This window comes from Drosophila yakuba, chromosome 3R (genome assembly GCF_016746365.2).
Source record: "Drosophila yakuba strain Tai18E2 chromosome 3R, Prin_Dyak_Tai18E2_2.1, whole genome shotgun sequence".
Taxonomy (NCBI): Eukaryota; Metazoa; Arthropoda; class Insecta; order Diptera; family Drosophilidae; genus Drosophila; species Drosophila yakuba.
In genome coordinates, this window is record NC_052530.2 from 16,105,092 (window position 1) to 16,123,201 (window position 18,110).

At 39.1% G+C, this 18,110-nt stretch overlaps 2 protein-coding genes across 2 annotated transcripts; one reads left to right on the forward strand and one right to left on the reverse strand.

Annotated features, from left to right (window-relative positions):
• Window positions 1-12,590: 12,590 nt before the first annotated feature.
• On the forward strand, window positions 12,591-16,650 carry LOC6537067 (nucleolar protein 6). The gene is made up of 6 exons (XM_002097592.3): window positions 12,591-12,725; window positions 12,786-14,197; window positions 14,258-14,368; window positions 14,425-15,665; window positions 15,725-16,128; window positions 16,188-16,650. Exons 1-6 carry the CDS (start codon window positions 12,693-12,695, stop codon window positions 16,584-16,586), a joined length of 3,600 nt encoding a protein of 1,199 aa, XP_002097628.1. The 5' UTR covers window positions 12,591-12,692; the 3' UTR covers window positions 16,587-16,650.
• LOC6537068 lies at window positions 16,637-18,055 on the reverse strand. Its single transcript, XM_002097593.3, has 2 exons — window positions 17,894-18,055; window positions 16,637-17,835 (listed from the first exon to the last, which is right to left on the reverse strand). Exons 1-2 carry the CDS (start codon window positions 17,958-17,960, stop codon window positions 16,736-16,738), a joined length of 1,167 nt encoding a protein of 388 aa, XP_002097629.2. The 5' UTR covers window positions 17,961-18,055; the 3' UTR covers window positions 16,637-16,735.
• Between the last annotated feature and the right edge of the window lie 55 nt (window positions 18,056-18,110).

An 18,110-nucleotide genomic window follows, 5' to 3' on the forward strand; every position in this document is an offset into this window, starting at 1 on the left:
TTTTTCTCTGTGTAGAGCAAAGAGAGGTACAAAGCTGGAAAGATTGAGAGAGCGGATACTTGTGAGCGTGTGAAAATGCGGCAATTGAGAAGTTTGTATTTGTATGTAATTATTGTTCATGCCGCTGCTGGTTGATTTTGTTGTTCCTGTTCTTGTCACTGTACAGGGAGAAAAGCAATAACAACAGCGAGCTCCGAGAGCGAGCGACAAATTGATAATGACGTGCGACAGAGACAGATAGCGTTCATGCGTCAGAGGCCGAGAAACTATCGGGAGCAAACTCGTTACACAAACAAAACGCACCTGTCAAACACACACAGAGGCCAAAACGAGGTGGAGAATGGAGCACAGAGAATGAAAAGTGGAATAAGTGAACCAAGCCGGTAAGAGAGGCTATGGTCTCCGTCTTTGGCTCAATGGGGATTTCTTTAAAGCGCAGTCGCAACTGTGAAGTTTCTACCAACGTGAGCGATCGAGAGAAGAGGGGAGTGAGTGAGGTAGTGACTCATACAGCAGTGCCATGCCTGAACCGCGATAGGCAAGATAGCTGTATGCCTGCTGCCGTAAGAGTCTGGTGGCAGAAGTCTTCTGAAATAAGCACAGTGGACTCGATAAGGTTGAACACATTTATCCATGTCATATCATTTATATCATAACTATCTTATTAACGAAAAGCAATCATCATTCAACTTTACAGCTGTCAAATTAAAAAAGTTGTGAATTCGTTGGCTTTTAAATAAGATCATATTCTTATTATGCTTTCTGGTGCAGATATGGTGGGCCTTTTATTTTTTTTTGGCCGTACAAATCAATTATAGATTTATTTTTAAAGCGTACACGAGTAAATGTACACACTATCTTGCTACAGTAGATAGACTCCACCGCCGGTCATAATTAAATGATTAAATATTTAGTTACGGCTCTCAAGTTATTTAACCTTCAATCAAATCAGTTTGTTTGAACTACATATCGATATACCCAGCTGGTGGTGTAATTATCAAAATGAAGAAACGGCAAAAACAAAACTCGAGCAACAACATCGACTTTGGGTTAATTGAGCTCTTTCTCTACGATGTTTTGTCTCCCTCAGAGGTTGCTGCAGTTGATACGCGACTACGCATTTGACCCCAATTTCAGAGGCGCTTCAGAGGCGCGGCAGAGGCGGTGTTAGCTGGGGGTTATCTGTGGAGTATACAGTGCGTCCGTGTGAGTATTACTGTTTCTTTTGCATTTCTTTTGGTGGCTGGGCAATTAATTAATTAAAATGTAATTTATGTTTTCTGTTCCAACGACATTTGTTTGTTTTCAAAAATTAAAAACAATTATGACCCAAGAGGCGAATACAAGAACAAAATCAATGGCACAAGGAAAAACCAGTTGGGGCTTAATTATCAGTGGACATGAGTGTAAAGTAGAAGAAATATATACATGACTAACAATCTCGAGGCGAAGGAGAAGGACAAAGAGATAGGCGAAAAGAGTTCAAAACCGCATCTTTGAGTTCACTTAATATGACTTAAATCTTTCTTTGACACACATCCTACTGTAGTAAATACCTACAGCACAGGAAATTACGTGTAATGGATGTTCACTGCCGAATAACAATTCCAGATTACACATGGGTTACTTATTATCGGATATTTGTTCTGGTACACGCGTTACACTCTAAGTTAATTGATTAAAGCCTATTTTCGGGACCCAGTCCGTTTTGTACAACCCCCTTATGTATAAACTTTATACGGAATACTTGTATATATATGTATATATCATTTTATATTTTGAGGAGCACAAAAAAGTGTCCATTCCTTATCCCCAAGACACTTGACAAATACCAGTAAGTATCACAGAAAAGAACGCAATGAGAGTGGTGGAAACAAAAGAAACTCAAACAAAAACCAGACTTGACCTGAGCAACTTGCTAGGCTCCTCTCGAAAGCCACGTCTAATCTGTTTGTCCGCTTTTCCTTCCACTCTAGGAATTCCACGACTCCAGACACCGCGGTATAGACAGAGATGAAAAATTAACGCAAGTAGAAAGGTAGGGGGGGTGGAGACTCAAGTGGTGGCATGGTAGGAGATAAAAGCGAACTTAAGCCAGCCGAGTTAGTTGAACAGCACTTGTTCCTTTTCATTTTCTTCATGGCTCTGCTCTTGAAATTTTCAGAGCTGAAGTGAGAAATTTGACAAGAATTTGAATGGTTCTATCTTAAAATACGTATTTAAACTACAATCGGTGATTAAATTAAAGTATCTTTTATTTTACTCGGTTTATAAGGAAATTTTATGGATTTAAACTTTTAATCTTTTTGTCGTAATTTGAAAAAAAATTCCTAAAATCGACCATCTGACAATTACTTAATGATTCATCGCCAAAGGCTTAAAGCGATCCAACCGCAAGTCTGTGAAAAAAAGGGTAAAGCCTTCGTCAAAGCAAAGACATTAGAATAACAAGATGCGTAACGCCATACGATTTTTTTGCACACGATTTTTTCGTGGTGGCTTTTCAAGTGGCTTTTCGCTCTCTCGAAATTTTATTCAAAAGCCAGAGAGCGGAGAGCTCTAGAGCCACCAGCTCTCTTGTACGCATACAGCGACAGCTGACCACTGTATTGGTGCACACGTATGCACATGCATTGTAAAAATGACAAAATATGCCCTTCATCTTAGAAGTTCTTAGACTTTAAATCTATATTATTTTTTATAAATTGACACCACTTAAAAACTCTAGTCTTGCATTGCCTTAACATAACAATTATTCAAATTTAACACAGAAATAATAATAGCACAATCTATGTACAAAAAAATGCATAATAATTTTAAAAGATGACTTTATATTAGAATAATTGTCATTAGAGTATTCAGCGTGCGACGTGTGAAAAATATAAGAAGACAATGATTCTTCGGTGCTTATGTCCGCACTTCGTGCTTCAAGAAATCAATTTTGCAATAAACAGATTCCATATTTTTATTTATTTTATAAATAATATTTTACTTTATGAATTATTTTTATGAAATATTTATATTTTATATGTAATTTCTTTTTTTTTTTTTAAATTCTTTGTTTTAAATTACAGTAGTTTTTAAAATTTACTTTGTATATGTTTTTATTATTTATTATAGTTATTTAGTCAAATTACTAGTATAAAAATTACCAATTTTCAATATTTAAAATGAAAATAAGATTCAGATAAATTATTTTTTTTTATTTTGTTTTGATGTTTTTAAAAAAGCGCGCAATTATGGGTGGGAAGAAAAGCGCGCCAATTTTTTTGTTTTTCCTTTTAATACGTTTTCTTTTTCTCTTAATACGTTTGCTTAAAGCTGACTATACGTAGAGCTCCTCGATTTTTTTTAAATTTCGCTTTAAAATTGTGTTTACAATCAATTAAAGTTGTTTGGTTGCTTTGCTAAAGTACGGAAATATATGTGCGAATTATAAATTGCGATTGGTAGTGATAAATAAGAGAAAATTTCAGTTAACTGAATTAAACTTAATTTCGTAATTTTACGCGCTAATACTACGTGCTGCTGCTACTGCTGCTTTTTGAAAAAGGTTAGAGCTAAAATTTATTATTTTTAATATACAAATATTTGATTGGCCAATTGGAATTGCCTGGCTATGGCCGAAAAGAAAAGGAAAAACATAAGTGGGAACAAGTGCAGTTTACCACACTGCCAAAAATCTAGGCGCGATTTCCCCACCCTTAAATTGTTTAGTTTTCCTGAAAAGGATCCAACAATTTTAATGAAATGGGCGGAAAAGTGCCAATTTACGGAGGATTTTGTGGCAAGCACTTCATCACTGTTTTTATGCCACGATCATTTCTCCCCAGATGATATTGGGGTAAGATATCTGAGGAAAGGAGCAATTCCAGATCGAAACCTAATGACATATAATAATAATGATGAAATTAATTTTAATGCTGTAAGGTCGCCTGCGCAAAAAAGATATCGCTCACAGTCCCCTGTTGAAATATGTCGTCAGTGTCATAAAAACACTAAAACATTAAAAGTGTTTCAAAAAAAATATATTTCTTATAAGAAAATGTCTGATGAAAGACAAATTCGAATTAAAATGCTGAGGAAAGAAAACTCAAATTTAAAACGAAAGATAATAAGGTTGGAATCTAAGTCCGAAAAAAACCTACTTTCTCAAATTGATAAAATCAATTTAACGGGAAATGAGAAAATATTGGTAAAAATGCTTCTGAAAGAAAAAAAAGGCACAAATACAAGATGGAATGATTCCGAAAAATTGTTTGCTCAGAGCATATATTACAGGTCGACTTCCACATATACGTTTTTAAGGGACTCTTTAAAATTAAATTTTCCCAGTCCATCATCATTACAAAAGTGGAACAGCATTAAAAAATTACAGCCGGGAGACAACGAATGTTTGTACTCAGCCCTTAGAGAAACCATTAAGGAAATGAATGAATCGGATAAAGAATGCATATTAACTTGCGATGAAGTAGCAATAAAAAAAAACTTAACATATAATGTATCAGTTGATATAATAGATGGACTAGAGCATTTAATTGATCGCTCTAATAAAATGGGAAGCCACATTTGCGTATTTGTGATTCGGGGTATTTTAAAGAAATGGAAATTTATATTGAACTATTTCGTGCCGGAAACAAATATAAAAGGCGATTGCTTAAAAAAGCTTATTTATAAAAACATTAATATTGCTGAAAATATTGGGTTCAAAGTAAGGGGTGTTGTTTATGATCAAGGAGGTAACAACAGAAAATGTACCTCATTACTTGAAGTCACCAATGAGAAACCTTACTTTACCTTAAATAGTAAGAAATATTATATGTTTTATGACATTCCGCATCTTTTCAAATCTATTAGAAATAATTTTCTAAAAGCTAATTTTGAAACCCCTGACGGACGAGTTGACTTTGATGTCATCCGAGAGGTTTATGAATTAGATCAGGGATCAGTAACGAGAATGACTAAATTAACAAGGAGTCACGTTAATCCAACTAGATTTGAGCTAATGCGGGTATGTTTGGCAACTCAGACACTTAGTCACACAGTTGCAGCGGCAATTAAAGCTTGTAACCAAAACAAGCAATTTAATCGAAATAGTCCCGAAGTTGCAGCTTCTACTGCTGCATTTGTCCAAAAAGTTAATGATTACTTTGATTGCCTGAATAGCAGAGTATTAACTGACAAAAACCCCATGAAATGCGCACTTCAAGTAAACAATACTGTTTGGCATAAACTGAAGGAAATGCAGGAATACCTAAGGAGCGTAAAATATCACGGTAATAATATATATTGTCTTGATGGCTTGATCCAAACTACTGAAGCTATATTTGGACTCGTCAAAGATATATTTAAGGACCACACGGACCACTTTTTCTTTTTAACAAGTAGAGTTAACCAGGATCCCCTTGAAAATATATTTGCGTGCGTTCGAGCAAAAGGTGGTAACTGCAGAAATCCTTCAGTTAATGAATTTAATGTAATAATTGCCAAGCTTATATCCCTACACATTTTTAAATTTTCCCAAAACTCTAATTGCGAATCAGATGATGATGTAATGTTGCCAATAGAGTTCGATTCGATTATATATCAGCCTTGCATTGAAAAAAAAGAAATACAGCAGCAAGAATACTCTGTATCATTTTCTGAAATTGTAGAAGGCAATGAGAGGTACTTTGACCAAAATATAGATAATTTTTTGTGCAATGATATACCCATTGAATTAACTTCGAGTAGATATTTTGTTGGATATATTGCAAAGGGATCCAGTTGCGATAAATGCAGATCGGTAATTTTAAAAGAAACCGAGCATTTAACAGCTCCATCAGAGCTTTTTATACATGAGAAAAACTACTCGACAGAATCGGACTTTGGAAAACTAAAGGCACCATCTGATCTATTTTTTAATATTTGTAAAATACACATTAAAGTTTTTGAAAATATTTTTAAAAATAATAAAAAACAAATGTGTATACAAAAATTTATTGTAGACCAATGCATTAAGTGCACAAATGAGAGTAGTGATTTCTCATTATGGTTTCATGTAGAAAATGAATGTTATGAGCATAAAATAGATCTTTTAAAAAAACTTATAAAAGTTTTGCTTTTTAAGCATTGCAAGTGGACAGTTATTGCTAATAGACAAAAAAGTCAAGCTAAACTCAGCATTTTATCTCATAAGTGAAAAAAATATAAACATTCAAATAATTGACGACTTTAAAAATTAAATTATATAATTAAAAAAAGAGGCGATATATAATAAAAAGCAATAGTTAGAAAACTAGCTTAGTTGGGGAACATGGAAATGTTTTAATGTTAAACATTTAAACATTTCAAGTCGACTCGAAGGTCATATAAATATAAGACCCCATTACAATTGTAATGGCCTCCCCGTGGTGTTCCCTGGGTACCGATTATAATATATTACATATTATTAATTATCAATATAAATATAAATATAAATATGTAAACGGTAGCTAATTCGAGCGGCGCTTTTATCAAACGAATATTAAAAAAAAGTCTTTCAAACCATAATAGTTACGAATCGAAATTGACCAAAATATTAATCAAATTTGTTTCTTAGATCAAAATTGATTTCGGCCCGAAAATCGTCTTCTAGCACAAGCACGCACACATACACACTATCTCCTTTATTGTTTTTACTCACACAAGCAAGTCAATTCTATTTTTAGATTTTTACGCTCTCAATTTTTGGCGAGCGAAAAGAGAGCAATTTCGGCCGTCACCAAAAAAGTGGCTGCATAGTGCAAAACCAATGTATGGCCGTTACGCATCTTGTTATTCTAATGTCTTTGGTCAAAGCCTTGTGTCAGTTGTTTGTATGTGAAATCGCATCGATTTGTTTGACAGGCTTTTACTTTCGCCCACGAGCACTCCTCACCCTTTATTTCCCTCCTTTCCCTTACGGGAATCGAGCATCTAATTTAATTAGAAGACATTTTCGCAATATTGGTTTTTCTGTTTTCCTGCTTTTTGCTAACGTTGCTTTTCATGCACTTCAATAGTTTTTGTTGTTTTTTTTTTTTGCATTCATTTAAGCCACAGGCACAAAACCAAGTAAAAGAAAAGCATGCCCATGAGCACAATTATTTTAAAATCCATTTTACATAGCTGACTACTATTCTAGTAGTTGATAAGTGAAATCAGGATTAATCATTTTGAGTAGTATAAAATAAGAGTGAATGCACTAATCTAATAAACTCGCATTTTGGTGCCAATAATAGACCAAAATTAAACCCAGAAACTATATATTTTTCGTTCATGTGTATCGGGTTAAAAGAAATTAATTTCTAATGCCTACAGACTCTTTAAATTTGTACCATCCGTTTTTCTTTCATTGTAAGCAATGCGTGCGGGCTTTTCTATAGCTCACAGAGAGAGAGAGAGAGAGAGTGAGAGAAACACCCCCACGCAGTCCCAACCACTCACTTACTTGTAGAGGAAAAAAAGTTTATAAAAAAAAAAAAAAAAAAAAAAAAAAAAAACCCAGCGATTGACAGTCGACAACAGCCTAATGACGTCACCGGTAAATTGTGCGTGATGTGTGTGTGCAAATGTTTGATGGGTCACTTGTGCTTTGATTTTTTTATTTTGGCGTGTTCGCCTTTACATTCACATTATTTTTGCTAAATCCGCAATTTGTCCTTGCTTTTATGGGGCACCGCAGCTGCTGCTCACTGGTCACCCAGTCCATTGCCCGCCATTATCCTCTTGCTTTCGTTCGCTTTTCATCAGCGTTTTTCCTGTATTGCAATGGAGCTACTTTTCGCTACACGCAACTCGGCTTTCTTTTTGCCTTTTTTTTGGCCTTATTCGATACAGTAAAGTTACCCTAGATTAAGCTCTTAAATATTACAGAGATTCTAAAACTCGAAATTTCGATTAATTGATTAATTTAATAACATATTTCACCTTAACTTTAAATAATGTTTAAAGAATTGTTAATACCAAACCAACTAAGCAACGGCAGTTCGTGCTGTACGAATGGCTGGTGGCAAGACTAGCGTGGCCTACGTTTTGTTGGTTGTTGTTCACGTTTTTAGCTGAGAATTTAGGTTATCCCCGTCGCCCCTGCTTCATTCTCTTGTCATAACAGCTCGGCTATTAAATAATAAAAAGTAAAACAAAAAGTTTGTTTTTTGTTACATTCGCTGTCTCCAACTAAAATGTGTGGAAATGTGAATATGGAGATGGGTGTGAGTAAGTTTGTTTTGTTGGCTAGCAACAAAATTACGTTAGTTTAGCTGGCTTAGTTCCTTTCTGTTTTCTTGTATTATACATCGCCGGTGGAGTGGAAAATAAATGTTATAACATGATTTCTGTTTTGCTTTTCCTTACATTTTGTTGAGTAAATGTATAAAAGAAAAGGCTCAATCACCACCAGGTGTTACTTAACCTAAATCTATAAAAGCGGCTCCACAAACTTTTTAATTTCACAGATGCCTTTTTCCGCGAACAACAACATTCGTGGTTCGTAGGTCCAGAATGTATGTCTTCTGGCTTCCCAGCTCAACATTTCCCATATAGTACCTAACTCCCAGAGGTCAACCAATAAATACCCCGATAAAGTGCACCCTGAAGTCCCTGTTTCGTAGCCACCATGATGAGCGACAAGCAAACAAGTGCTTTCTGTGAGTAAATATAGCTGGAAGACCCGAAAATGCAGACAGCAAACATTGGGAAGACCCAATGGCAAACATATGCGCATATGTATGTATGAATAAGGAACTATAAAACACAAAAACACAGATACACAGACACAGGAAGACTTAGGACTCGACAAGAACCTAGAAATGTCAATAAGCGAGCACGAGGTAAAATCATCAGCAACGAAAGCTTTGGACCCGCACACATTCAAGGCTAAAAAGGCGCCTTTTCCGTCGGCCTGACACAAGGAGGCCGATCAACTAAAATGCCTATAAAATATTTATAATGTGCGTGAGTTGTGTGCACTTCGTTTCCCGCTTTCCTACACAAAGACCGGTGGTATCTATCACGCACCCACATATGCGGGTATTATGTATTGCATTGGAAACCCATTTCATTCAGCCCCTTCCCGAGGGCTCTTCTTCTTAGTTTGGCTGGCGTGCCAGAGGCGAGAAAAAGCAGACGCCATAAGCCAAAAGCAGCAAAAACACTTGCGATCAAACACACAAGTTTAAATAGAAACATCTCTTTGCTAAAAATAAAATCTGTTGCTTGAACTTTTGACAATGTACAGTATTCGCTAGGAAATGGAAAGAAATTAGCTTTAAGGAAATTGATTTCTGTTGATTATGTTGAAGGTTGGGTCAACGAAACACAAGTAATTAAAAGCCGATTTCGTTAATATTTTTTCCAGTTTTATATCTGGAAAGCTAGTTTCATTGGTTGAACAAAACAACAAAATCAACAGTTCTAAGTTTTAAAACCAGCAAACACGCGTTACCCGACTCAACCATAATCTTATCGTTATCAAAATATCCAACCGCTTCTACGCCTGATAACAGTGTAGTATAATACCGAATACGACGCTTCCGTAGCTAAAGGGAATGCTTTATAAATACATAGTTGCAAGCCTATGGTCTCTTCGCAAATTTTTAATACCGCTTGGAGTTGGAATGTAAAGCTATAGGGAGTACAAAAGCGTCAGATTTCAAATATATTCCAAATTTAATACTCAAAAAAGTCAGAACTTTTCGACAAATAGCTACAAGTGAACATAAACCCGTTATGCATTTTGGGGATAATACATACATATAGTGTTAGACAATCATAACTCACCTTGCTTGCCGTTCTCGTCGCTGCATTTCGCCTAGCTAATCTCGCTTGAATTTTGATCGCTTTTCCGTAATTTTGATAACGGTTTTTTGATCGGCTGCCGCTGCTGCTTTTGTTTTCGTTTCAAATGCTGTGCTTGTTATTGTTGCTGACAGGCAATTGGTTTGATCCGAAATGCTAGCTCTGTTTGATAAACAAACTCGAGGATCTGCAGGATCTGAGGGATGCGTGCGAATTGAGCGAATTATCCTCACCGCCCACAATCACACGCATTCGCGCACTCACTCACACTCACTTAGCGTTCGCGCATGTCGCGCATGCGAACAACACACACGGGAGATCCGCCGCTCTCTTTCGCTCTTTCCCCCGCTGGACGACAGGTGTGTGTACAGGGCTTGCCTCTCTCTCTCTCCCTCTGTTTGCTAGCTTACAGTTATTCCAGTTGTTCCTTTTCCTTCTCTTTCTGCTGTTCTTGTTGTTATTGTTGCTGGGGGGTCGTCGTTGTAGTTTGACATTAAGTATGAAATTTGAGCAGCATCTCCTTAAAATTTCAGCTTTGGTGCTATACTTTCTGTATTTATTTTATAATTTTTGTGAGCTGTGTGTTAGTATATGTGTGGTAGTATAGTTATGTGTTCATATGTCAAAAGGCGGGCTATTTGTCGTAGAATTATTATTTTCCTATTGCTAATCCGTTTGCCTCTGCACGATTGATCGACTTTCGGCTTTAATTTCGGTTCCGGTGTAAATTAGCCAAGGCGTGTGTGTTTATGTTGTTGGGAATTAAGGAAAACAGTCTCGTGCTACGCTGAACAACTATATAAACAAATAATTTTGGCTAAACAATTTGACAAACACACTTTTGCACATTTTATCCAACAATTTGTGTGACAACAAATCTGAATTTCCGAATTCATTCAGGTTGTTGCTATGATTTTTTTCCTCCCAGTTTTGGCTGACATTTTAGGCAAAAGTGACTATACTGCTGTTTAAATGTGTAGTTAAATTTTAGTTTTGGACAATTTAACCGGTCAGTTGCACGCCTTAACATTTAATGCTCGCGACCCCAGAGCGTGGAAATCATAGCAATCTGAAAATAAGAATGGACCAGTTGTAGTATTTAGAAAAGTAAACAGATGAAACAAAAACAAAAATATATTACGTAAAGATCGGTTTTGATTTCAATGTTTTGCCTTGACTTGATAATAAAATGTTAAAAAAAACTATTAAAAATGTTTCAAACTCTGTATTATCAATACAAATAGTAAATAGACTATTGAATGTAAGAAACTACAGTATTTTTTGTTGGTATATTAGACCTGCCCACGCGGATGCTGGTCACACTAAAAAGCACTGATGAGAGCGCTAACTGAATTTGTTTTTTTTCCATTGATTTTCATTTAATTTCTAAAGTGTTACTATAGACCTTAACTTAAAACTTTTGAAGACATCGTTAACAAACGAATGTTTGCACGAAATCAGAATTAAGAAAAGGTCCCAAAAATAGGCCAATTAGCTGACACGGCCCTCACGCCGTGTTGAAGTGTTGAAAAAATTTTTGGGGCTGCAAGGTCGAAGTAAATGTTTCCGTACGTGATTTCGTTTATTTTTATAAATTTTCACGTTTTGTTATTCGATGCAAAAAAATGAGCCAAGGCGGCGATGGCAGAAACCTAAAGAGAATAAGAGAGAGTACAGCGAGAAAGGCTGTGGGGGGAAAGAGGCGGAGAGGGTGTAACTACTCGACTTTTGGCCATATTTTTTCAATGGGCCGCCTTTCTGCCAACGCATCATTTTGTTTGGTTTGCTTTAATCTGTACGCAAATTAACGATTTGTGGACTTTATTAATTAGCCAACTTTAACTGGCGATTTACCTTTTATACAGTTTTGCACGCATTTTCATTACGCCTCATTTTTCACCCATACACTCTCACACGCACGCACGCACAGACACAGTTACACACGTTCGGACCGAATATTAAATTTGCAACTCGATTCGCTGCTGTGCGCTCGTCGCTTTCTCGATAACTACCTAATTCTTTACTTTTTACATATTAAACTGGGCTAATGTTTAATTGATTTCCAACGAAACTATCCTCGAATGACCAAAAAACGCACGCAAGAGAGCACGAGAAAAATGGTGCGATTTTTTCCCTTGCCTGCAAACACACACACACACACTTGTACATGGACTTAGACAAAGTAAGACCGTACTGAACAAGGAGGGAAATACTGCACACTGATTTAGTGCTGATTACTGATTAAAAGGAAATTGGATAATTAAATTAGCTTTCCCTGTTTATTTTAAATTGATATATTCTATCCAGGTGCTTAGGATAAAACTCACTTTAAGCGTTTTTTAAGATAGATATTTTTCAACATATGTAATTATGAAATAAAATACTGATAAAAATACTATTTTTGGCGAAGCCAATTAGCCGGCAACTTTGTTTATCTACACATTAAAGCTGTATAAACCCACGATTAACACTTCCGAGTAGTTAATATAAAATAATAATATAAAAAATAAAATATAATATTAATAATAATTTTAAAAAATACGAATTTTTTCGAAGTTTTTTATTTATTACCTCTAATGAATTTTCGGCATTTACTATATACACTTACACTTGACACTCGCGATTTTTCGCAATTCAACAACTCTACCATGCTAACTATATCGTTATATTTTATTTAATTAATCTGTTCTATTTTTTAATTATAATTACGTTCGATTTTTACAGTTTGTTTTCGCAGCTGTTTTGGGACTAAAAAACGAATCTGCCTTGTTCTAGGGTGGCCATAACTAAACCAGTAATAAAATACCGAATACTAAAATACCGCATCTGCAACACGTGCGAGTTTAGCTCTCTCTCTAAAAAGTAAATAAATTGAATTTGTACGCAGAAACAACATGCTAAGAAATAAAAGAAAAGCGGGAAAGTTGGTAAGAATGTCTGGATCTCTATGTAACGTATTTGCCCTTAAACCTTGCCCTTTGGTTTAGGTGCGCGCACCCCAGAAAGCCGCTCGAATAGATTCCCAAGCAAATGCACATGCCGAGGATCACAGCGACTTGGAGCACTCCGCTCCAAGTACCGACGATGGTTTTGATGAACCAAAACCCACAATCGCCAAGAAGGTATCACTGTCCACTGCCATACCGAAGAAGAACAAGTTTAAGCAGAGGGACGATACCAAGAATGTAAAGCCGCCCACCTTGGAGGAAATGAAGGAGCTGCGAGACACACAAAACCTCTTTCACTCCAATCTCTTTAAGCTACAAGTTAAGGAAATGCTGGAGGAGCTGCAGTTAAAGCAGAAATACACAGATTTCATTGAAAATTGGCTGGAATCCTTTACGGTCTTCACCCGACAGCTAAAGGATGGGTTGATGGAGCGGAGCCACTTGGAAATTCCATTGAAGCTTTCTCAAAAGCCGACCGGCTTTGTTTTCTCCAAGCCCACCAGGGAACCATATCTGATCGGAGCCGCTGCCACGGGCACTTTGCTCGGTCCCAAAATTGTAGTCGATGTGGCTCTAGAGATGCCAAAGGAATCCCTGCACAAAGAAGATTACCTGAACCTTCGCTATGACCAGAAGCGAGCTTTGTACCTTACTTATGTTACGGAAAGGATGAAGGAGTCGCCGGCGTATGCACAGGATCAGTTTAATTTCAACTACTATGCTAACAACCCGCTTAAGCCGGTCCTGGAATTGACCCCAGGGACCAAGCAAGTAAACAAGCATCTGCAAGTGCGTTTGTTCATCACTGCCCCGTTAAGCAGTTTTAAGCCAGGCAGATTTGTTCCTTGGAACAACAATATTCGGCCCTCGTATTACGGTGACGAATGGGACGAGAAAGAACCGCTGCCCTCCACCCAGCACTACAACGCAAACGTACTGTTCGATCTAACCTTGTCCGAGAACCAGACTCACTTGGATAAGGCCTTTAAGGGCAGGCGTAATTTTCAGGACGGCCTGCTGCTCCTTAAAGTATGGCTGCGTCAGCGGCAACTGGACATAGGTTACAGTGGTTTTGGGGCCCACATCCTGTCCGCTTTTATTGTCTACCTAAATACGCAGCGCATTCTGCATCACTCAAGCAGCAGTTACCAAGTGGCGCGCACTGTATGGAACCAACTGGCGAACACGGACTGGACGAAAGGCATAAGCCTGTCTCTTGTTCCCATTCAAACAGAAGAATTAAACAAGTTTGCCGAGCAATATGACGTATGCTTTATAGACTTCACTGGCCAGCATAATCTATGTGCCAATATTCCACTGTACCTGTATCAGAGAGTTCGGGAGGAGGCCAAGCTGGCGGTGGAACTACTGAACGACATGAAGCTGAACAGTTTCCCGCTCATCTTTATGCAAAAATGTCCACTGTACAGCAGGGTGGATAACATCTTAAAGTATGTGCAGCTAAAATTTTAAGGTTTTTTTAATAATAAACCTAATTATTTTTTTTACAGGATTTCCAATTATTCGTGTATAAATCAAATGCTTACACTGCATTCCCAGCCTCGATTTAAATATGATTTTGCGAAATATGGTTACCCGCAGCTGCTGCAATTATTGACTGAGTAAAAAAATTGAGCTATTCGGGCAACTTGCAAAACAATAATAATCATTATTTTAGGCTCCTTAAAAAGGGACTGGCTGAACGTGTCCACTCAATACTACCCCTCGAAACTGCGACACCCGCCTGGCCTGTGGAAAACAAAGCTCCCGTTATTGGGAACTACATTCAACTAGGCCTAATACTTCAGCCAGAGCACGCCTACGAGGTGTTAAACAAAGGACCTGCTGCCAACGACGATCCCGAGGGAGCTGAGGAGTTCCGACGGTTCTGGGGAGAGAAGTCAAACCTACGTCGGTTTCAGGATGGAAGCATCACCGAAGCTGTGGTTTGGGGCAGCGCCCAGGACTCACCTGCCAAGAAGCGACTAATTGTTCGCCAGATTGTGCTGCATCTACTGGAGCATCAGCTACAACTGGACAGCAAGGATGTGCAATACATTGCCGGCGAGTTGGACCAGGTCTACAAGCTGTCTCCTTGGTTTAAGGTAAATAAGCTAAAGACCAAGCTGTCATTAGATCAAGATACCGACGCAGAGGCACTTAGTCCGCACGCTATCCGCAGCTATGATGAGTTGGCTCGGCAACTACACGGGCTGAATGATCTTCCTCTAGAGATTGTCTCCATATCAGGCGTCTCGCCCGTTTTCCGCTACTGCGAGCCGCAGCCCGTGCTCCCACAAGCGCGTCTGGTAGAAAACCGCATCCTGACAAGCTCCATTCAGCGTGTGGTAATTCAGCTAGGGCAAAGCGGCAAGTGGCCGAATGAACTTTCGGCACTGCGGGCTCTAAAAACGGCCTTCCTCATCGAAATTGGAGAGAAGTTGGAGGCGCAGTGCCATCTTCATTGGATGATGTCCGCCGACGGTCTTCTCGTGCTCAAGCAAGGTTACTGCTTTCTTATAGAGCTGGCACACAACAAGGAGCTCGCGTTACTTAAGCAAGAGGTTACTGAGCGTGGCATAACTACATATATCGACAATGCAGCCAGTCGTTCCTTAGAGCGCCAACATTATATTCTACCCAAAGTGAGCGGGGCTCTACATTCGCTTCATCAAACTTACAGCGCATTTGGTTCCACTGTGCTGTTGGCCAAGCGCTGGCTGGCCACACAACTGCTGGATGATGGGCTATGGCCCGATATGGCTACTGAGCTACTGGTGGCGCATCTCTTCCAGCAGCGGTATGCACCACAGCCCATAGAGGCGCCTCAAACTGGATTCATACGCTTCCTGCAGCTGCTTGCCTTTAGCGATTTTAATGGAGAGCTCTTCCTGCTAAATTTCAACAATAGCTGGCAGGGTAAGTCATTTATTACCAGTCCATATAGTTAAAAAATAAATGCATTTTACGTTTTCTAGAACAACAAGTTGCTGACCTGGAGCACAACTACCGTAGCAACCGCCAGAGTTATCCTCCTTTGGCTGTGGCCACCTCCTACGATATGCAGCATGCCGGGCGATTGTGGACCTCGGAAGAATCCCCCAGCCAAAGGGTGCTAGGACATGTGACAAGACTGGCCCGACATGCGCTCGAGATTATCGAAACCAGCCTGTTGTCAAAAGACCTGAGGTTTGTGCGGCCGGCCCAATTATTTCGAGCTTCCAACGAGGGCTACGATCTGGTTATACAATTCAAGCCAGATCTGGTGCCGAATTCCTTAAGCTACGATCTGGGGTCACCATTCGTTTCATTTAGCCAGCCGAACTTTAACTTGACCCGCGCGGGATCAGGTGACGTTGCACGAATTGTGGGACTACTAAGAGTAAGATGATGTAACGCTGATGTATTTGAAAATTCTCATTTCCCTTTTTTGCCGGTTAGTCTGCATACTCCGACTTTGCTGCTTTCTTTTACAATCCGCACGGAGGTAAGGAACTGGCCATTGTATGGCGGCCACCAACAGAATTCGCTGCAAAGCCATTCAAAGTCACAGAGCTGCAGGCATGCAGTCCCTGTGGTAATGGAAGGGTCCAAGTTATCAAGGAAACGCTGGTCGAGGACTTTAAACTGTTACTGAAAGATTTCTACCTGCGCATTGCCACACCAGAGGAGCTTAAGCGGGAACAGCGCGAGCATCAGAAGCCCAAGCGTTACTTTGATGCCAAACAGACAGAGGAAAAGTCCACGCCAAAGCCGAAGGTACGAAAGGCCAACGAGAAAGAGGCACCACCCAAAAAAAAACGTCTCATAAAAAGCTCGGCTCTTAAGGCCTTGAAATAGTTCTAGAAATAGCTAAACTGTTATTAGGTTAAACAATTACTAAAGTCAAATATTATAAACAAAATAGCTTTACTTTTGGTTCAAAAAACTGGCATATAAAAGCATTAGAAATCGCGAAAACCTGTGATATAGAGGTAAAAACTATAGCATCACTCCTGCTCCTGCTGTAGCATTTCGTGATTAGAATTGGGCCCAATATATCCGCTCAACCCGTAAGTTTGTTTTCGTATTTGGTTGGAGTCTGGTACTCGCGGATAGGGAGTGTTACCCAATGGAATCGTCCTATAGCAATTATGAGAATGCTTTACCTGCCGGCAGAGGTCAACGCGCATTTGTCTTGATGTGCAAGGCTGCTCCTGCGGACGCATGGGCGACGGAACCTGAGGCTGTACCGGTACCAACAGCTCCTGTTCCGTGCAGGTCTGTTGTGACTTACAGTGCTGACAGGGACTATTGCTTTCCGCCGATGAAGTGTAATCGCATTCAGCTGATGTATATGACTCGGCTGAGGTCGTTTCAAATAGGTGGCTATGTGAGGAACCGCATCCCGTGGAGTTGGTTATGGGCTGGGTATGGCATGTCCAGGCCTGGGGTTCTTTCTTCATATAGGCATTTGGACTGAGACAGCTCTGAGTTTGGCAACTTGCGTTCTTCGGCGGCGACTCCTTTTTCACAATGGAAGATGTACCAGGACTAGTCTGAGTTTGGCAATTCGCATTCTGCGGTATCTCGTTTCTTACAGTTGGCGGTTTATTGGACAAGTTTTGAGTTTGACAGCTCGAGTGGTGCGTCTCGCACCTGGGACTGTGTTGGCACCCAGTATTTGTCATCAAGCCGCTTGTCGAGGTGCCGGCACTGTAGCAAAGTGGAAAGCGGGAATCTGATTCTGCCTTTTTCTTGGACCAACCCAATTGAGTGGACACACTTGCAACCGTCTTCACTGGGTAGGAGTTTTCCTGAAAATTCCGACAGGTATCATTGGTCGACTTTGTGGGGTGCTTTACATCCTCATCGATGTCCATCTGCATTCGGACCCTTTTCCCTGTGGCATTACGTATAAGATCATCCAGAGTGTAGAAATTCGTGGTGTTTGGCGGGGAAAAATGCACCGGACCTGGTGAAGACGTGTCCAAGGGAGGAAACTGCCCGTTGGGAACTAGGCGATTGTAGCTGAGCACACGGATGTCTTCCACACGACGAATGTCCTGCTGAGTGAGCACGAAGATCTCGTTGCCCACCATTACGGGAACTTGCCAAATATGTGTTGGTCAATACTCTATCTATTATAATTAAAGGTCGATACTCACTGTGCACAGCTGGTGCCATCTCCTCCGATACTTGCATCACTTTTTTCGCAGTGGAATTGTTCGCCATTGCCTGGGATTACACAAATTTTGGAAAATATATTCAAATTCGATCTGAGAATTTAGCATTTGTACAAAACTTTTTTTCAAAACAGAAAAGGAGAACGATACTTTGATTAGCAACAATTTGTAACAATTTAGGAATATAAATTAAGCAGTA

What these genes read in the sequence shown, in the direction of transcription:
- LOC6537067 (XM_002097592.3), top strand. Translation starts at nt 12,693, where the DNA reads ATGCTAAGAAATAAAAGAAAAGCGGGAAAGTTG. An exon ending in AAAGAAAAGCGGGAAAGTTG is followed by an intron (nt 12,726 to 12,785) that starts GTAAGAATGTCT and finishes CCTTTGGTTTAG; the next exon opens with GTGCGCGCACCCCAGAAAGC. An exon ending in TTTCAACAATAGCTGGCAGG is followed by an intron (nt 15,666 to 15,724) that starts GTAAGTCATTTA and finishes TACGTTTTCTAG; the next exon opens with AACAACAAGTTGCTGACCTG.
- LOC6537068 (XM_002097593.3), bottom strand. Translation starts at nt 17,960, where the DNA reads ATGGCGAACAATTCCACTGCGAAAAAAGTGATGCAAGTATCGGAGGAG. An exon ending in GATGGCACCAGCTGTGCACA is followed by an intron (nt 17,836 to 17,893) that starts GTGAGTATCGAC and finishes ATATTTGGCAAG; the next exon opens with TTCCCGTAATGGTGGGCAAC.